General features: G+C 41.1%; 1 protein-coding gene across 1 annotated transcript in view; it reads right to left on the bottom strand.

Moving 5' to 3' along the window:
* Positions 1-21,680, bottom strand: part of LOC143272504 (alpha-1-inhibitor 3-like) — a 53,406-nt gene that overhangs the window by 9,063 nt on the left and 22,663 nt on the right. Inside the window, exons 12-25 of the mRNA XM_076567884.1 lie at positions 18,978-19,205; positions 18,732-18,795; positions 15,248-15,396; positions 13,992-14,141; positions 9,826-9,975; positions 8,701-8,785; positions 6,212-6,383; positions 5,365-5,593; positions 4,508-4,634; positions 4,135-4,256; positions 3,614-3,665; positions 1,254-1,337; positions 815-991; positions 520-607 (exon numbers count right to left, since the gene is read on the bottom strand). Coding sequence (XP_076423999.1) covers positions 520-607; positions 815-991; positions 1,254-1,337; positions 3,614-3,665; positions 4,135-4,256; positions 4,508-4,634; positions 5,365-5,593; positions 6,212-6,383; positions 8,701-8,785; positions 9,826-9,975; positions 13,992-14,141; positions 15,248-15,396; positions 18,732-18,795; positions 18,978-19,205 — 1,877 coding nt within the window. The remainder of the gene's footprint in view (positions 1-519; positions 608-814; positions 992-1,253; positions 1,338-3,613; positions 3,666-4,134; positions 4,257-4,507; positions 4,635-5,364; positions 5,594-6,211; positions 6,384-8,700; positions 8,786-9,825; positions 9,976-13,991; positions 14,142-15,247; positions 15,397-18,731; positions 18,796-18,977; positions 19,206-21,680) is intronic.

Raw genomic sequence — 21,680 nt, 5'->3', positions numbered from 1 at the left:
GCCTTTTCCAGTCAGATGATTTTCTTTTGTAGATCAGAAAAACCTTCTCTCCTACAACCCCTGTAACATGTTTTCCACCTCACAATGTCCATCCCTCTCCTTGGCTTACTTCCTGGTTCTGTCCATTTCTGTGTCATTTGTCACCTGTAATGTCTGTGTGTTTTATCCCAAGAACACATTCTTATGCAATGCAGGACCACATGAAGAATGGTATCAGCTTTTTAAGACTCAGTTACGAGCATCTTTGGATGCTCAGCAATATGTAGCTGGGTATTTATGATGAAAAATCTTGTGGAGGAATGAAAAAGCCAGCGTACTGAATTGAGTAAAACAGGTCGTATAGATTCAAGGCAGATGAGCCTTGAGACAGTTTCAGTTCTGAATGTAGGATTCCTGCTAACTCGGAAATGTTCATTCCCAGCCCAGGCATCCACTGTATTCCCATGACATAAGACACATGTAGAGTTGCCATGAGGACCAAGAGTGGAGCAAGCCTCACACATAGTGGACTTTCCTTACCAAGTGCTTCCTTGACTCTGGCCGCCCTGATCCCCGAATGCGCTGTAGGAGCCATCCTTGTGTTTGTAGTTCAGCTCCCTCTGATAGCCTGGAATGGAAGGCTTGGGTGTGTTTTGAAGAAACTGATGCTCAAAGAACGATAGGATGTCAGTCTGAAGCCAGAGAGGCCCTCACATACTCTGGCTTATAGGACTGACCAAATGGGCACCCTGCTCAGCTTCCCCCCTCCAAGGCTAAGCCCGTTTCTAGAGAGACCATTCATAAGAACAAACTGCACTTTCTAAGCCTTACTGACCAGCATTGAGGTAACCAATGGCCTTTGACTTGATCTTCTCAGTCAGCTGTTGGGTCTCATTCAGATATTTCAGTACGTAGATGTTAGGAGCAAAAAGGACCATGTTCTGCTCCCCACAGCCAAAAGGCATTGCAAGAAGATTCTGTGTGTTTTTTATGGCTGAACTCAAGATATCACCTGGAAGTGAGAGATCCAACATCAGACATAACAGCCATTATCTTCAAGAACAAAATAACATCTCTAATAGAATCACTTCTCAATGATGTGAAGGAATTTCAAGGGTGCGGTGTGTGGGGAACCCAGTGAATATTGAGGGGTAGAGACGGAAAGATGCCAGAGTTCAAGTGTAATAGTTCAGAAGCTACATTTGGAATCACGGTGGACACAGGGCAGTGGTAGTGACTATTGTCCCAAGTCCTCCAAGGATGAAATGACTCACCCAACACAGAGAAATGGGCTCTGGCTGAATCTTTCACTACTGCTGGTGGGAGCATCAGGGACAATTTTTCAGATATGCCTGCATCTTAATAAAACAAACAGGTAGATGATTATCTCTCTTCTCAGAACTTCTAGGGTGCCCTAAGGCCAGTTGCTTAGAACTGTGTCTTAAGTTTTGATTCTTGTCTCTCTAGAATAATGATCTTGTTGTAAATATCACAAATCTACATTTCCTGGTAGTACTGGCTTGCCAAGCTCTATTGCTTCTGCTTTTATCACTGATTGTATTGAAGCAAAGCATTTCCAAAAGGACTTTCTGAGACTCCTATCGATGCCTTAGCTAATTATTTAATAGACACATGGAAATATGTTTATTCATTTAATTGTGGTTTGGGTATATTCTGCTTTGTTTTTTTCTCTTTGTTTTGTGCATGTGTGAACTTTGATATAAGTTTGTGTTTTCGGGAAATAGGGATCTCAACTGAGAAAATGCCTCCCTAAAATCAGCCCATTGGCAGGTCTTGGGGCATTTTCTTTTTAATGATGGATGTGGCAGGGCCTAGCCCAGTGTGGGTGGTCCTCATCAGAGCAGGTGGTCCTGTCAGGTGTATAAGGAAGCAAACTGAGCAAGTCAGGGAAGGCCAGCCAGTGAGCAGCATCCCCCACAGCTCTGTTTCAGTTCCTGCCTGCAGGTTCCTGTCCTCGCTTCTCTCATGATGGACTTGACTGTGTAAGATGAATAAACCTCTCCTCTCCAAGGTGCTTTTGGTCATGGTGTTTTACCTTAGCCCTGGAAACCTAAAATAAGGCAATGTTTGAATAAACCTCCAGTATGTCAGAATAAGTAAATGGATAAATTCTGAACTGGCCTTTGGTATTCCTGGTTCCCCCTGAGTGGCCTTAGGAGGTTTCACCGATCACTCCCGTGCTGCCCTCATGGAAGGCTTTCCTATGGTAAGGGTGATGGCCAGATTGTTGTGTAATAAATAAATATCAGAAGATCCAGAATTAATCAATGGGAAGAAGAGGGTTTTTGTTACATTTTCCTTGTTTTTTTAAAAATTAATCTCCAGTAACCTCATTCATTCACTTCCTTCCATGGAAAACATTTAAAGGACTTTAGCATTATATGATGATTTTTCTTCTACACACTGTATTAGTCACTGTTACATTAGTTTATCCCTTTTACAAAGAAATTTGCTTTATTTCACCTCTTTTGCTAATTTTCATATAATAATTGATTTCACATTAAATTTAAACTAATTCTAATTTCTTTATTCTTTTGACAAATATATTTTGGACTCCTCCAATCACTAGTGCAGGTGCTGGTCATGTGGTCATTCCTGTGAGTGGACAGTCTCTGCCTTTGTGCCTGTCCCTCACAGGGGACAGTGAGCTCCCCTTGGGTGACACAGTGCTGTATTTCTTTTGCAATAGTGTATCCAGTGAGGAGCATGGATAAAAGAACAAGTCATAGAAACAACTATTACAGAGAAATATTATGTTTGGTATGAATCACGATGTAGCTTGGCTTATGTATGGAATTTATTCAGCCATAAAATCCTCTGTTTTTATTTACAATCTAATGTAAAAGAAGCATGGTCCTTCCCAAGATATTTTCTGTGTTTTCCTTTCCCTTTCTTTCTTTCTTTCTTTCTTTCTTTCTTTCTTTCTTTCTTTCTTTCTTTCTTTCTTTCTTTCTTTCTTTCTTTCCTTTCGGAAAAGTTTGGTTGTGATCTCTTCTTAGCTATTCCCTAGCTGTAATTTTCTAAGTACTGAGATAGGCTAGATGAAAAGGTTTCTGTGTTCTAGAGAAAAGAGCCACAATGACCTCTGAAGTCCTAGAGAGAACTATGACTGTACTCTTGATAGCTTTATCAGGTGAGTAAAGATCTTGAAAGTTTGTGTGACTCAATTTGGTTATTTATTTTAGTGGTTATAAGGTATACAGTATCCTTGTTTTCTTTAATTAATTCTTTCATTTATTTTACCTACCAACCACAGTTTCCCCTCCCTTCTCTTTTCCAGTTCCTTCCTCCCACCTCCAATCTACCCCCCAGCCACTCCTCCCCTATTCAGAAAGGTACAGGCATCCTTGGGTGTCAACAAAGCATGGCATATCAAGTTCAGGCAGGAACACGCTCCTTCCCTGGCATCAAGGCTGGGCAAGACATCCGTATTTTGGGAAATACGTTCCAAAAACCCAGCTCATGTACCAGGGACAGGTCCTGATCCCACTGCTAGGAGCCTCACAAACAGACCAAGCTACTTAACTATCCCGGTTTTCTTATAGAATTATTTCAAAAGATCTAAGTCAATGATCTAAGTTGTTATCTTATTGCTGTTTTGAAGGATTCTCACCTGAGGCACAGAGCAGTGAACTGAAGGTGTGTTCTTTCTTAATTCCTTCGGGCTTGACAAAAAGATAGAAAGTTCAGACATGAGAAATTACTGAGTGTGCAAATACAAAGATGCTGGTGATATTTTTTAATGGTCGTGAGGGGAGACAGCATCTCTACTTTTGGTCCAGACTGGAATTAGATGGTCTAATTTTCCACCATTTCAGGAATGGCATGAACATTTGAGAATTTGTGGATGCCAGGTCAAAAAGAAGGTAACAAGGAAAGATAATAAAGAAAAAATATAGCATCAGAAGACAGAGCTCAAGCTTAAGCAGATAAACTGGCATAGCCCATCCCCTCCATGCTCCAGTTAAGACAATAGTAGGAAGAAAGAAGACAGAACACACTGATTTTAAGCCTGAGCTTGCCACTTGCTGTGAGGTATCCTAAGATCACATATTATTATCTTCTATTTTTCATCTAAACACAGTCGACCTCGCTCCATTCTCAGCACAAGGTCAATCAAGGGAGGTCACTCACCTCCACTATCAGGACTTTGACAACTGTGTCCTTCTTCCCAGTTTCAGGAACTGTGGCCACCTCAGAACCACAAGGCTCTGGGGACTGTCGTGCTTCTGCAGTCACAGAGAAATTCACATTCCCTGAAACACACGGTCCACAGAGCTGAGCTCAGATGTGCCAGGAACTTGGCATCCTCCAAACCCCAAGATCTGCAAAGTTCCTCAGTTCTATGAGCAGTTCAAGGGCTTGTCCTGTGTTTAAGAAGGTGGTAAGCATGGGCCAGAAGAAGCCATGACCCAGAGCTTGAGGGCCCAATGAGAAGAAAGTAACTTCAGAACCCTTCCTGCATTCAGTTTTTCTGCACAGAGTCCCTTACAGAGTCTCCACTCACCTAATGATTTGGGAGTTACCAACCAGGATGTGGTGTGCCTCCCGTTGGCACAGAGGCAGTAAGAATCTTCGTCTTTTGACACTGGGACAGCTGTGAAATCGGGGGAGTCTTCCAGCAGCACACCGACCTGTGGCCCCACATGGGCGAAGAAATGGCAAAGATGTCACCACAGGAGGACAACCCATTATGTGTGGATGGATGTAGGTGAAAGGGTGTGGAGGGGATTTGTGTTAAAAACAGAGTAGGAGCGGTGTTTTTGAAACTCATGTGCCTAAAATGTCACATAAGGTGACACAGAGGCTTGCATGTATTTCATCTGCACATACATGTATAGAATTTTATTTAGCTATCATCTATGCATTATCTACACAAATAAGTAGAGAGTGAACTATATATTTATCTATTCATGATTGCTTTATATTGATGGCAAAGATGTATTTACTGGAGTATATTTTTAACTACTGTGTGTTGGTATACATCTACCTCTAACAAAAGAAAATCCATTGTAGAACAATATGCCATTTTATCGTGAAAACAGCCCAGTACATCTTTGTGGACCATATCTTTTGATGGTATCCAGAGACCATACAGAATATCCTGTGTCTGTCAGTACAGTATGTACTATTTCAGGAACGGCAAAATCACCTAATACGCTTTATGTAGTGTGTATATTATTGAACAACCCTTTGTTGTATATGTTGCTAGAGTCTGGGAATTCTTAAGCATTCAGAACCAGTGCTGACAGGCCCAATACAACCCCTTCCTCCCTTTATCCCCTCTTTTCCTTTGTTAAGTAAAGTTCACACACTAATTTCCCTCTTCCCCTCTGGTCATGCTTTATTCAGAAAGATCTTCACCCGGATGCATGTAGGGAGGTAGTTCAGCACGGTGGCCTTGAGCGTGAAGGCTTCTCCACGGATCACAGAGTAGGGCATCGTGAGCTCCACAAAGAAGGGCTGGAAGGCTTGAAGAGATACCGCAGGGGAGAGGCCAAGTCCAGTGTCACTGGACAGGCAGAGGGCTCCGGCCTTCCACTCAGTGATGGTGTCAGGGACTGTCACTTCCACTTCAGCTACTCCTGATGAGCTGGGAGAGTGAGAATGTGAGGCCCAGAAAGTGAGCACGTGAACGAGTTATTTCTGAGATGGTCACTATTTTGTGATCTAACGCTATCACCAATGAGAGTGACTTCAAGCCCCCATTTTGAGATTTTAAAAGAGTCATAGGAAGTAAACAGTGTAAACAGGACTCCAGGTGGAAGAATAAGGGTTTTTTTGAAGCCTTGTTTACCCAGCTCAAATCATGGCCTCATGACACCTCTAGTCTCTATGTTAGTGGAAATTTGAACATAGATTTGAAGTTGTCTCTGAACTCCCATCTCCACAATACCATAGGACAATTTGTAACTTATATGGTCCACTCCATGTAGCAGTCTAGTAGTCTACTCCATGTAGGACTGCCTCTCTTCCTACTCAATACAGCGTTCCTGAATGGTTCTAAGCATCGGAAAGTAGATGATAAATTTTTATGTGAATTTTCTAAGAGTGATGGAAATAAATATATTTTATAATTGATGGATTGATATGTAATGGTCTTCTAAATAATTTCTGATATTTCTGATAGAAATTAATTAGAAAATTACTAGAAAACAAAGAAATAAAATTTTCATACCTAGCCCGAATCTTACAAATAGATATTACTTACTTTACTGTGACTAAATCCCAGATCCAGGTTTCAGGGAAGTATTTTCTAATTGTCTCAGCAGGTGGATCTTCACGTGGTGGATCTTTCTTTGGTGGTGGATCTTTATGTACTGGTATTTTCATGATTTCTTCATGTTCTCTGTTAGTCCCATCATCATATGCCTTAGCAGGCACTATGAGGTTACAATAGAATACATGGACATAGTTCTGAGTACAATGGGATACAATGTACAGGGTAAATGTAGCTAATTTTCAGTTTCTTCTTGACTGTTAAATGCTATCAAAATGACACTGGAAATGATACATTGAACCTCTCACTTTGGGGGAGAGTGGTAACACCTCTGTCAAAAACAGAAATTATGAAATCCTGGAGAAAACATCACCTAATGTAGTTTGATTTGAAGGAACCATGGTGCATATTTTCTTGGGTTGGATAGTCAGGGAATGCTTACAAATATAACGTTACCCCTAGGAGGATTGAAGATCCATAATACTATCTCCCAGGCAACAGATCCTGTGGCTACAATGAGCATCACTCTAGACCAGAGCTGAGTGATGGCTACATTATCAGCAGAAGTTCTTGGAATGCTTTTTCTTTCTCTAGATATCTAGATTTGTAGGATTAATGCAATATTTTCATAGGTTTCCATTTATATAAAAACTGAAAGAGGTATAGGTACAAACTCTTAGAACAGAAATACATACAATAGAAAAGTCCATATCAAGGTTATGTTTTCTTTTCTTTTTTTTGGTGATGCAAAGAAACTTTATAACTCAAAAATTATAGCATTGGATTGGGCTTATACTGGCAAGAAATGCAAGATTTGAAGGTGGCAACAGAGGTCCTGTGCTCTGCTTCTTCCAAGAACAAGTATACATGCAGATTTAGTTAGGGCTTCATCTAAGTATTTCCCAACTGAATCTCAGCTTTGGATATCTCCCAATATTAAATACATAGACACACAGTCAGACTCATTTCTAGAGGTCCTTCTCTTTGATGGCCACAACTTCACACCTGTCTTTCTATTTGCCTTTAATTATTTGGTGTTTTCTATCAAGTATGTTTTTCGTTCATTGCCTTAAGCATCTACAAGGATAATTGCCCTATTTATCCACAGTCTAGAGTAGTCACTGTGTTAGGTCCTGTTGCTTGTGATGATATTTCTATTACTTTTCAAATCAGTATGAGGAAAATTAATACAGTCCAGTCAGAATTATGTTTTATTTTATGTTAACACACATGTAAAAATAAATTTTAGTATTTAGAATATGAATAATAATGAAGATAGGGATTAATGATTTCAAGTTATATTGCAAGGTGTAGTAATAAAACCAGTATGGTACTGGCACAAAAATAGACATGTAGATCAATGGAACAAAATTCAAGATCCAAACACAGATCATCTGATAGTTGACATAGATGCAAAAAAACACACACTAGAGGAAAGGCAGCATTTTCAACACATGGTGCTCTGAAAACTGGCTGCTCACATATAGAAGAATGAAAATAGACCTACATCAATGGCCCCACACAAAATCTACTCCAAAAGGATCAAGGACCTCAATGTGAAATCTCAAACTGCTAGAAAGGAAACATAAGCAGTAACCCTCCAAAACAGATGTTCAGGAAAGAACTTTTTAAATAAGATCCATTCACTTAGAAATTAAGGTCAATAATTGACAAATGGGACCTCACAAAACTAACATGTTTCTACACAGCTTAGGAAACAATCAATAGAGTGAAATGGAAGTCCGCAGAGTGGGAGAAAAATCTTTGCTACCTATACATATGATAGAGGGTAAATATCCACAGTATATAAAGAACTCAAAAACAAAGAGTCACGAAAACAGCCCAATTTACAAATGGGATCTAAACACAGTTTTAAAAACATGTCTAAGAAAAATCTTTAAAAAGTGTTCATCATGCTGGTAATTCAGGAAATCTAAATTAAAACAACTTTGAGAACTTTAAACCACTTGGAGAAGAACGGGAAAGGGAAACTCTCTCTTGCTGATGGTGGGAATGCAAACTGGCGCAGCCACTCTGGAAGTGGCTCCCATGAAGGAGGAGGGAAAGGTTATGCGTGGTTGGTATTGGTTGAAGAGAGTGAGCGTGACCTTTGACCTGAGTGCTTTGCTTCTTCCATCCTCTCCTCTATTAGCAATGCCCGGCTTTTTCCTTCTCTTCTTCATCTCTAATACTTAGGAAATTCTCTTCCCCTCTCTCATGTCTACAAAAGTTCTTCATACTTCACATGATTCTCTATTATCACTTTGTCTTATCTGTCCCTTTAACATTGAAGGAAGAGTCTCCAATCTCTAACTTCCTTGTAGTACCAGCATGCATTTGGACACAAATTGCTCAGGTAAGTTTGGGCTCCTTCTCCTTTATTTTGATACTATACATGCTCTATAATTATATTTTATCACCTTTGGTAAATAATTCACATTTATTTTATTCTAAAAATAAATGCTGATTTGTTGTTTTACCTGCTATTGGAGGAAATCTACCATATAAAACACATAGTCTAGGATGTTTGATCTTCAAGTTGGTGAATGCCTTTAAGCCCATGTCCTGGAAAGAAAATTAGTAATCAAGCAAAATATCTCAAAATTTTGAAAAAAACTCAATGTGTATAAAAATTATAGTAACTGATTCAGATATAGGTTCACATGTTCAAGTAGAATTCCTACTCAAATAATATTTTCATGTTCTTTAGAGAGTGTGGTGAGGTACACAGACTTCGTAGTGAGGCATACAGGCTGGTCTTCTTTCTGATACAAAGCACTGTTATTTTAAATGTCACTTACAGCCACGCACAGTGGTGCATGCCTTTAATCCTAGCACTCTGGAAGCAGAGGCTGGTAGATCTCTGTTGCGAGAAACTTGATAGCATTGCGTAAAGATATGTCACTGTGACTGGTTTAATAAAAAGTTAAATGGCCAATAGCTAGCCAGGGAGAATAGGCGGGACTTCCAGAAAGGGAGAGCAAGTAGGAAGAGGAATTTAAAATGGGATGGGGGGAGAAAGAGAAAGAGATGCCAGGGTCCAGCTAGCCAGACTGCTAGCCAGAGGAAGCAGGAAAGGAGGACATAAAGAATGAAATAAAGGTCAAAAGCCCCAAGGCAAAATGCACATGAATAGAAACAGGATAAATTAAGATATAAGAGCTAGTGGGACAAGCCTAAGCTAAGGCTGAACATTTACAATTAATAAGCAACTCTGTGTCTTTACTTGGGAGCTGGCTGGTGGGACAGACAAAGACTTGTTTCAAATCATGTAAGTCTGAGGCCAGCCTGATCTAAAGAGTGAGTGCCAGGACAGCCAGAACTACATAGTGGCACTCTGTTTCAAAAAAAAAAAAAACAACAAAAAAAAAAAACACCCAGAATTAAGGAAATGCCATTCCTCCACTCTGTGCCTAGACTGGACACTTTCCAAGATGCAGTTTTTATAGTGCTTGGGATGGAATCCATGAACCACCACAGGTAAGGTGGCTGGTCTGCTAGTTATTCACATCCCTGGCCTGACTCTAAAATTCTTTACCATTTATAGCATTTCATGAAACCTAAATAACTCCTAGAGCAGCCTGTTAATGGGTAACACTGCTTACCTTCACGTAACTGTAGACATCCCTCTCGTCTGGCCGTAAGGGTGGGAGTCCACCATTACCTCCACCCCACCAACACATTTGTCTATCTTCTAATAGTTGGTGTGAACCTGGGATGGCATTGCCGGACTGCATATCTGGCAGATTGTATATCTGTAAGAAACAGGAGACAGGGAGCCTCTTTCTTGGGCTTTCTTGGAAGATTCACACAAAATGAAAAGAATCAGTGTGATCACTGCAAATCATTTCTCAGTTTCTCAATGATCCCCTAACAGAATTTTCTGAATATTTTCTGTTGAAGATTGCTTTATTCTGAAAGTGTTCACAACATTTAGAAAAAGACTAAAAATACTTCACATATTTAAAAAATATGAATGTAAATCCTGCATATTATATTTGAGAATAATGTAATTTTAATATAATTTAATAAAAATATATCAAACACTTAGAAATATATTTACACTACATAAACCATTCAATAAATATAAAATACAAGGTTGTATATTTCCGCTTACTGGTACACTATAAAAACAAACAAAACAAAAATTGAGTTGGTCAGTTCGCAAATAGCCTGAAGAGATCTGAATGAAGATTTCTCTACATATTTTTTTTCCTAAAATTTGGGGGAAAATTTTCAAAACAAAACAAATAAACCCAAGCCACCTCCATCTTTGACAGAAGGATGTATTCAACACTCCAAACTGTAGTGTGTGGAATTAGAAAGAGGGAGAGGGACTGCAGGTCATGTCCAAATGCAAGGGCATCATGGTAGCAGCCACAGGAGAAGCTGATGATGTACAAGCAAGTTTGCCAGACTGCACCCGACCCAGCCTGACACTGGAGGTCAGGAGTCCCTAGAAGGCAAGGCTAGGGGAATGTGTGAGGAAGACAAGAAACAAAGTCTTGTCAACCCAGGATGCTCTGAACCTGTGACTCTGAGACATGAACTTGTTCTTGGGATGGGTGGTGATTCTGGGGAACAAAGCTCACGAACTGGCTTTTGCCTTTGGTGGCTCCTCCAAAGAACATACTGGCTTGCTCTAAAGTAGCAACACAGCCAGTCATGTGACAGATAGCATCACCCAAGCCCAGACCACAAGACCAGCTTCAGTTCCCAATGAATCAACTTGCAATTCTTCTACAGATTTCCAGTGATAATGACAGAAACCAACATGATCAAAGATAGGAGAGTTGAGGAAAAATGGTAGTTAGAAACCAAATAATAAAATGAAAACCTCCAAAGTAAAAAGAAAAGAAGAAAACAAACAAACAAAAACTATAAAATTCTCACAGAGGTGGGGTACATTGTATCCATGCAGTAAACTCAAGATTTTTTCAAATCTAGAGCAGGAAAAAATAGGTTTAGACATAAAACTAATTTGCGACAAAATATTTCAAAATATGTCAGGTACATCTGAAGGAAATGCTCAGAAAGTAGAAATCCCAAGGGCAACTGGGGTAAAAGAAAGACAATGTTAGACAATTTCCTCAAGACACTCACCATCTGCCTAATAAGAGCAATAGACTGAGAGAGAAATAGATAAGAATTGAAAAAAAAATCTTAGAAAAGAAGCAAATTAACCTTTCCATCAAGGTTTTTAACTTGGAATCCCCATGTTCTCAAAGGACTGAGAATTTAGGAATCTGAATATTTGGGTAGGAAAATTCATATCCTTACTTTCTTAGGTATATAACAGAAATTTAACATTGCCTGACTTATGAATCAATAAGCAGCCACATACACACGTATTAGGAAGATTATGAAATTTGACCTCATGCAATATCAGAGATGTTTTCACATTATATTTGGTTTATTCAGGTAGCCTGAAATGCTGTCTGTATCATCATTTGTCAGGACTTGAGTGGATTAAAAGATGGCCAGCTTGATCCACATGGCAGAACAGGGCAACCTTTGCACAATTGGTATTCAGGAACCCTCAGCTTCTGAACAGGGAACTCCTATTTTCTCAGTGCAGAGGCCCCGGCTGGAGGTGGGCTCCACTGTTCCCTACTATACTTGGTTGACAGCCAGTGTGTGGAAGGATGTGAGTTAAGACAGCCCATAGTAAACATAGGAGTGTTTATGCAATCTCTGCTTCAGCCCTTTCTGGTTTTAACTTGCTCAGTGATGATTTGTATTGATATTGTAGCTTATTTGGACTGTTATTTCATACAGGGCATAGTTTTTTTTCAATTCTTCTTTCTGGTATTCTTACATATTTTATCTCATGCATTTAAAAACAGTATGTCAGAAATGATACACAGGCTCACCAGGACACAGTAAGAACCCACGGCCTCAGATGCTTGTGAATATTCTGAATATCTGATATAAATAAAAGATCTTAAAAAAATTCCAGAGAGAAAATACTGAACAAATAGAATAATGCAGAATTAATGGTATTGAGCATCTTAGCACTAACTTAGGAAGATGAATCCATCTACCCAATGTCTCCAGAGTTCTGAGGGAACATGATTTCTTAGCTAACAATTTGCCCATTTCCAAGTACTAATTATCACCGTAAGTATAGCTACTGATAGGTGCAAAAGAAGTTTGTCACTGATTCCCTCTTCCTCAGAACAGCACCAGCACATGCTTAGTGCCCCAAGGGAGGCAGCAACCTGAGAAGAAGTCACAGAAGTCAGAAAACAGTGAACCAAATGTGGGGATTTTGAAGGGATTCCCCAAAATAGGGGTGAACACCTGTGTTTCAGAAGTCAGCCAGGTGATAGCAGGGTGACAGAGGGCTCTGCTGGCGACAGCAGCAAACTGAGCACTGCCACAGATGCTGGAGAGCTGAAATCAGGTGAGGAGGAGGATGGCCTTGAAGTAAATATAAGAAGCAACAATTAAATGTCAGGACAGAGGAACACAAATGAGAGGAAATATGAGCACAGCTCACTGTCTGACTTCATAAGGAGCCACATGTGTTGGTTATAGAAATGAAAACTGTCTAAGGATTTCACACAGTAATCATATAGATTTGTAGGCAAGGTGAAGATCAGAAGGGTCTGCATAATCAGCTTTAATATGCTGCTTTTTAGTAAGAATGAATAGATGATGACAATAATGAATAAAGGCCAATACTCTCCACGACTGATAGAGAATGTGGAATAAAACAGTAAAGGAATAGCTGTGATCATTGACTGTACAAGCAGCCAAAGCATGGATAGGGCAGGGTGGTGGGAGAAAGGGAACTCTGTTCATGTTTTTTCTTATAACTCTCTGGGCAGTACATGAGTTTGGTTTTTTTTTTGTTTGTTAACTAATTGCCTGTATTTCTTGGCTCAAACAATGGCTCAAGAAATCTCTTATTTAATGGATTTGGAAAAAGTCGAAATCTGAAAGAAAACCGTATTGATCATATACTTTCCTAAGCATTTTTTGCATGTGCATCAAAACCTTCATCACTAACACAAACTTAAATGCTGGTTTAACTTACACATTAGTTGAAAACTGGGTAGTTCCTAGCATTATCTGAAGTAACACTTACTGTTTTTAAATTGCGTAAGCACCTTACATACATTTTAAAATATGGTATTAGCCAGTGGCAATAATAATGTTTAAAACTATTACAGTGATGATGTAATTTTTCCTAATAAACATCATTCTTAATATGATAGGAAGAAGAGTTTTGATCTCCTTAACTTGGCTGAGACTCCAGTAAATAGTTTATGGCTTGAGTTACGCTTCTGAGAATTTTCAAAATAAATTGAGTACCTCCTTGTACTCTGCTTTTAAATTTTATAGCATTCTGTCTTTTCCTTATTTGAGGAACTCTTGAGATGTATAAGATTCCATTTGTGTAAATCGTTTCATTTGGCTCCCCCAGACAGCATCTCTCTGAAAAGCTCCATCATGAGCGTGTTAGGGGACTAGCCACTCCTGGGGTAGGAGAGGCACAGTAAGAACCCAGAATGCCTGGGTCACACACAAGCTTTACAACTCACTGAGTGCTGGACTTCAGGCTTTGTCTTGAGTTTATTGGCTGAGTTTTCAGAGCTTTTCCTTGGGAGTTTATGATGAAGAGCTCCCTTAGTGATGCCTTTAGCATTAAATGTGATATTTTTACGGTAGAGAGCCCTAGTGTCTGAATGACCACTCTTTTATCAGAACCATCATCTCAGAGCCTCACCACAGGCCTTTCTTGGACAGGATGATGGGGACTCACCCAGGAAGGGGAAACCTCAGCTTCAGGCCTCAGGAGCAGCATGCTTTGGTCCACAGCTCTTAGGCCACAGAGGGACTGAGGAGAAGCTGTAACACGCAGATGGGCCTGTGAGGCGGGAAGACTTTGGGCTGGGGTGAAGGTCAGGTCCACCTGTGGGAAGGGAAATCAAGCTTAGCCAGCTTCCTGCTCTTGCAGCCAAGAAACCTGCCATGTGAATCACCCTGTAACTTTGCATGCACATTGTTTACCAGATTATGACTGTCAGAACTCAGCCAAGGCTCTTTGCTTCCTTTTCACCACTGGGATTGAGTTAGGAAGACAGGAGATGTGTCAGTCAGACTCTGAAGCAACACACAACTATTTCAGCTCCCTGAAATTCTTGTTAATAGCTCATTTTTGGTATGTGAGTGTGGTGTAATGCACACATGTGTGCAGGTGCATGTATTCATGCACCCAGCAGAGGCCAGAGGAGGGTGTGTGTGTGTCCTGCTCTCACTCTCTATCTTATAGACTTGAGACTGTCTCTCATGAAGTTGGAGCTACACTGGCCGGTGGAAAGTTCCAGCAATTCTCCTGCCTCTGGCCTCCACAGCAGTGGTGTTGTAGAAGCTTCCAGTCATGCCTGGCTTTTTACATGAGTGCTGGGATCTATGATTCAGCACACATTTAACAGTGATGTATCATAACATTTAATAACAGCAAAGCTCTCTTATCTGTGTGTCCTTATCACACACATAGGAAAATCATAATGAAAAATTAGAAGGAAACTAAATACATTATCCATTGATAGGCCTGGATTCTATTACTGGTCTTGCATAAAGTGATGTGACATTAGGGACTATGAGATTGCTCAGTGGGTAAAGGCATTTGCTGTTGACCTCATGACCTGACTTTGGTCTCCTGGACTCATGTTGGAGGAGACAGACATGTGAACATGGTTCTCTTTCCCCCACATGTGTGCACTCATGTGCACGTGCACATGGCATAAATATAATGATTTTTAAGTTACAGGACTTGGGACTCGTTGGCCAGTTATTAATCACTCAGTTCCCTCTCCTGCTCCACTTCCTTGCTTTCTTTCTTGTCACCCTCCAGCCATTCTGGGGGTTTGTGAACAGAAATCTGGCACTCTGGTACTGTTTATATTTCTGCCACTGAGGCACATACCAATTACCAGGGTTAGTGTATCTGAAATCTGTATCCTTAAGCCATTTTTTCTCTTTTCAAATAGAAATTTAAAGAAATAAATCACTCACTTTGTTGAGAAGACACTTTTCAACTTCAAATTTTGCAGAATCTGCAACCATTTCTCTATCAGGCAAGATGGTGTAGACCAGTACTTTAGCCTCAGGAGCCATGCTCAAGTCCACAGGGATCTCCAGGGTAAAGTCGCCTTTCACTGGAGCTGGAGGGAATGGGAAGAGACAGTTATGGGTCAGAATACTGACAGGAAAACTCAAATAACTAAACACAGGGGTCTGGTGGACAGTCTGTAGGCGGAAGACTTCTTACATCTGGGCTGTTCTGTGGTTAATTGTTTGTATGCTAATTATGTCAGGAGGGTATGGGATGCTCACAGCAAGATACCTTCCACCAAGATGTTCACCATGGAAAGTTATATTGGTGATTTATAGCTAATCATATACTAACCTCTTATCTCTATTACACCTTAACATTCTAAACAGGATCTGTTAGATACTCTTGTTATAAAAATGGGTGAAACAACCTTGACTAATGTTTCATTTATTATTTAGATAATAATATAGATGAAAAATATAGATGACAACCTGGTACTCAAGGAGCTGATCTTTAATGATTATCTCAGCTACATTTGAAAACAATAAGCATATATTTGTAGTCAATAAAATGTTTACTATATTTATATTTCTTGAAAGAAAATTATGCAATTTTAGAAGTCTCTTGTATTATTTCTGGTGAACACGAGGTGATTCATAAACCTTCTCAAGATGAGTGCTATGAATCCTGTTTAATGTTTGTAGAAGAACTAACTGGATATTTTATTAAATAGCTAAATAGTTTTATTTATTTATTTATTTATTAATTAATTAATGTATACAGTGCCTATATGTCTACAGGCCAGAAGAGGGCACCAGATCTCATTACAGATGGTTGCGAGCCACCATATGGTTGCTGGGAATTGAACTCAGGACCTTTGGAAGAGCAGTCAGTGCTCTTAACCTCTGAGCCATCTCTCCAGCCCGCTAAATAGTTTTTATAACTGACAAGGAAGCCCTTCTTCTGTAAGTTTGTTGAGCATCTAGCAAGTCCCTATCACTTCTAGAAATCACTTGGAAGACTTCTATGAAACTACATACACAAATTTATGTGTTTCATGCAGTCGATACTGTAATGAAGAGAAATTAAATAATTCAATTTAAAAATAGGGTACCGACTAAGCAGAGAATTCTCAACAGAAGAATCTCAACTGGCAGAGAAACGCTTAAAGTAATGTTCAACATCCTTAGTCATCAGGGAAAGGCAAATCAAAATGACTTTGAGATTCTATCTTATACCTGTCAGAATAGTTAAGATCAAAACCACAAATGACGTCTTATGCTGAAGAGGATATAGAGCAAGAGGAACACTCCTCCATTGCTACTGGGAGTGCAAACTTGTACAGCCACTTTGGAAATCAATATGGTTTTTTTCTCAGAAAACTGGGAATTGATCTACCTCAGGACCCAGTTATATCACTCTTGGGCATATACCCAAAGGATGATTAACCATACTACAAGGGCACTTGCTCAACTACATTCATAACAGCTTTATCCATAATACTCAGATCTTGGAAACAACCTAGATGCTCCTCAACTGAAGAATAGATAAAGAATATGTTGTACATTTACACAATGGAGTATTACTAAGCTGTTACAAACAATGACATCAAGAAAAAGTAAATGTATTATGTAGTAATGGCTGTCTTGAAACTCTATGTAGACTAGGCTGACCTCCAACTCACAGGTTGTATCTGCCTCTTGATTGGTAGGATAAAAGGTGTGTACCACAAAAAAGAAAAAAAAATGTAAATGGGTGGAACTAGAAAAAAAATCATCCTGAGTTAGGTAACCCAGACCCAGAATGACAAATATAGTATATATTAACTCATAAGTGGATATTAACTGTAAACTATAGGATAACCATGCTATAATGCACAGACACAGAGAGACTAGGTAACAAGAAGGCCCCAAAGCTAGATGGGATACATAAATTTCCCTGAGAAGAGGAAATAGAAAAGATCTTGCAGGTGGACAGGGCATGTGGGGATGGGAACTTGAGGGATCATGTTGGGAGGTGAATGGAGGGGGAGAGTACTGAAAGAGATGACTGGAAATGGGGCATATTTTAGAGTCAGGTTGAAACCTGATGCAAAGGAAATTCCTAGGAATCAACAAGAATGACCCCAGGTAAGACTTTTAGCAATAGTGGATATGTAGCCTGAACTGGCTTTCTCTTGTAATCAGATTGGGGAATACCCTAATGGTCATCAGAGAGTCTTCCTTCAGTAACTGATGGAAACAGATGCAGAGATCCACAACCAAACATTAGGCTGAAGAAAGGGAGGAAGGATTGTAGGAGCCAGAGGGCTCTAGGACATCAAAAGAACAGAAACCACAGAATCAGCTAACCTGACTTATAGGAACTCACAGAGTCTAGACCAATAACTAGGGATCCTGCATGGGTCCAACCTAGTCCTTCTGTACATATGTGACAGTTGTATAGTTTGGTTTAGTTGGAAGACTCATTACAAAAGGAGCAATGACTGTCCCTAACGCGCTTTGCCTGGCTCTCAGGAACCTGTTCCTCATACTGGATTGCCTTGTCCAGCCTGAACCCAAGGGGAGGAACTTAGTCTTACCGCAATCTGATGTGCATGCTTTTTTAATAGCCATGGGAGGCCTGTTTAACAGACACAGGAGGAGTGGACTGGGGAGTGGGAGGAGGCGGTGGGAGCAGAGGAGGGAGGAGAAACTGCAGTTAGGATGTAAAATAAAGAAATTAAAAAGTACATTGTACAAATATATGTAACTTTCAAAGAATAAATAAAATGTCTTTAAAAGTAAAAACAAAGGACTGGAAATATAGCTCAGAGTTAAGATCACTTGACGTTCTTGTAGAGGACCAAGTTGATTTCTAGCACCCACTCAGGCTGTTCAGAAGCCTGTAACTCCAGCTTCAGGGGATCTGATGCCATGACTTTGGGGGCACCTACACTGATACACACATACTTACACACACACACACACACACACACACACACACACACACACACACGCACGCACATGCACACACAATTTAAAAATATAAAAATGAATCCAATTGGTGTACCTAGAGTGTTTTAAAGATCAGTGATGTCACCCTTCATATTATTTTGGATGGACACTAAGATAACATATTTTGCCTTGGTGATAATCTGTGTGTGAATGCATAGATTCATCACTTGGAGTATTTTGTGTTTTCAGATGTTACATCTTCAGAACAGATAGTTCCCCATGTTGAATGATACCCAGTTTGGAAGTCTGAGACTTTTCCATCCTGAAGGTCCTGGTATGAGTGATATCCTACATTAGATGGCAGAACCTTGACTTACTGCTGTGGAGAGTGTTTATGGTGACACACAAACACCATGGCATCCTTAGTTGCTCAATGGTGAGATCTGGCTGGTGAGTATGTGGGGAACTCAGTTGGAGACGTGTTATTGTGCGAGTGGGAAACACTCACATTCTCCTGGCTCCATGTGGTGAGTAAGGTTTCCAGTCTGGATAATGCTGCCCTTGGCCATGACCTAAAATAGAAAGCATTTTCCAAGCTTACATCTATATTTTACAAAGCTTTCTTCTAATTGACATATCTATTGTTTGAGACCCAGACAGAAATACTCAGCCTAGAACCCAACATGTCAGAAGGAGAGACATGGTCAAGAGATGAATGACTCTTTGTAGTTCTCAACATGGAGGTAGAACTCACCAGGTAATAGAAGATAAGCTCTCCCATCACTCTTAAGAGCGGCCCCTGCAGAATAAAATGTGCCTGAACCATGTGATTCTGATTGCAGAGCAAGACACCAGCCTCTGTCTCCAGGTGGACGTAGCTCCTGCTGAAGGAGTACACACTGTGAGCCATATGATGTATCTCTGCATGCTCTTCTGCTGTACAAGGATGATGGATGCATGAATTTTCCTCCTTGTGGTATACCTGGAGAAACAACAAATTTTGTCATTAATCATTTTAAAAATTAGATGTATAAAATTATTTATATAACATGCATATGCTTCAATAAGTTTGAATCCAGTTACTGGAAAATTGGGGGATTTGGAATAAGTTTTATTGTTTTGTTTTTCATATTTCTATTTTGATGTTGAAATTTGCACATTTGTGAGGATGAATATAGGACATCTACTATTAAAAGCAAATTTTCTTAATGAATAGCCTTCTTTGAAAGGCTTGATCTCCAATAATCCTCAGGAGCATGGAGGAAATTTCAAAAAGTTCATCAACACCAAAGTAAAGTAGATGTATGAATATCACTCAAAACAACTAAAAATACCTGTGGTGATATTTTATTTGCATGTTAATGAATAAAGTTTGCCTGGAGATCAGAGGAAATAGAGAGCCATTTTAAGTAAACACAAAAGTCAGGCAGTGGTAGCACATGCCATTAATCCTATTACTTATCAGGCAGGGTCTCTGTGTGTTCAAGGACACACTAGGGAACAGAGCCAAGCATGGTGACACATGCCTTTAATCCCAGTACCAACCATAGAGAGCTGGAGGGCTGTACAGATAGGCAGTGACAAGGAAGTAAGGACAAGGGTAGGCAGGAGGTGGCTCACATTTGGAAGCTGCAGTATGGTCAGGAAACAATATCTGGTGCCTAATCTTATTTCCCTGACCTCTCAGGCTTTCACCCCATATTGGCTCCATGTTTTTTATTTAATAAGACCGCTTAGAAATTTGTCTACAAATACCTACTATAACCCAATTCCAATGAACAGAAAGGGAAAATACACTGAAGTCAAACACTTAGGTTAAAAAATAGAGAGAGTAGCCTCTTGGCACTTCCAGGTCTGGTGGTCTCACTGAGCACAGTCACAGGTCCACCCCAGGCATCTAGACTTGGAGCAGGAAGAAATCAACCATGAGCCTGCTGGGCACCACCATTATGGTGAGGGAATACCAGGTGGGGAAATGGGAGAGAGAGAGAGAGAGAGAGAGAGAGAGAGAGAGAGAGAGAGAGAGAGAGAGAGAGAGAGAGAGATGTGTTAGGGAGAGAGGCAGATCTGAAGAGGGCAGTGAGGAACAGGCTGATGTAGATGGCCTGCTTGCCACAGAGGGCCTTGGTGGTGTTCCAGCTGGGCTGCTGCCAAGGGCCATGAACTTGGTCCATGGTCCTGATGTAGCCTTGTGGGTCTGTATTGATGTCCATGGCTTCTGTTACCACTGAGGATGGCCCAAGCCACCACCTGTGACTATGTCCACAACCAAGGGATGTGCCCCCACAGGAGCCATGCCAAACAAAGAGGCCTATGCTACCACCCTGGCACCCTGGAGTATTGAGACTGCTGCTAGGGGCCATGTCTGGGGCTGTAACACTGCTGTGGCCTAACTCTGAGTTGACATCTGTGGCTCCTGTTGTCCTGAAGGGCCATGCAGAGCCCTACAGTCTGGGCTAACACCTGAGGTCATGTTGGTCTTTAAAGGTCAAGCTGCTGCCAGGGTCTTACAGACTGGGGTGGCCTGTGCTGCCACCCAAGGTCATGGTATCATCAGGACCCAATCTGTGGGCATGGGCCATGTCTAGCTCTGTGACCCTACCAGAGCCTGAGCCTGGGTTGATGTCCATGGCTCCTGTTACCATCAAAGCCTGAGTAGATGCCAGAGGGATTGCCTGCCACCTGGGGACATGTTGGTGTTTGTGGTCCATGCTGCTTCTGGGGAGATGCTGATCTGGGTGAGGTGCAATGTCAGCTAGGGCTATGGTGATATCTGGGCCCAGGCTGCTGCCAGGGATCATGTCTTGGGTCAGTGGTCCAACCACAGCTGGGGTTGGTATGGATTTATGTGGCCTGTATTGTCACCAAGGGCCACACAGATATCAGAGGTCTGGGCCACCACCTAGGGCCATTTTAGTGTCCAAGAACTGAGCCTCTGATTGGGCCATACAGATCTGAGTAACCCTTACTGCCACCCTGGGCCATGGTGTTTGTTGTCTGGACCTGGGCTGGTGCTAAGAGTCATGTCTGGACCTGTGGCCCTGCTGCAGCCACAGTCTGAGTTGATGTCCATGGCTCCTGTTATCATTGACAGCAGTGAGGATAGGGTTGCTCAGAATTGGTCCAGCCCCTCCTCGGCTACAGGACTGGAAGAACTGGCCTTGGCCCTGACTGACTGCAGCGCTCAGGAGAGTGGGCCTTGTACCTCCCCAGGGCATACAGTAGAGCAGTCCCTGCTGGTGGGGGTGTGGGAGATCTGGCCCTGAAGAAGTCAGAGTGGGAGAGCTAGCCTCATCGTCTGTCACGTGATGGCATGGGGAAGGGAGATATTTCCACCTGCCCCTCATCACTCACCTCTCACCACCCACTGCAGGCAAGAAAAGCTGGTCCTGGGGTCATGAGAGTGGGAGAGCTGATCCTGCCCCTCAGCAGCCACAGCATTTGGGTGAGTGGTCCC

The sequence above is a fragment of the Peromyscus maniculatus genome, chromosome 3, assembly GCF_049852395.1.
Source record: "Peromyscus maniculatus bairdii isolate BWxNUB_F1_BW_parent chromosome 3, HU_Pman_BW_mat_3.1, whole genome shotgun sequence".
In the NCBI taxonomy this organism is placed as follows: Eukaryota; Metazoa; Chordata; class Mammalia; order Rodentia; family Cricetidae; genus Peromyscus; species Peromyscus maniculatus.
Note: the sequence above shows the minus strand (reverse complement) of the source record. Positions and strands in the feature narration are given on the sequence as shown.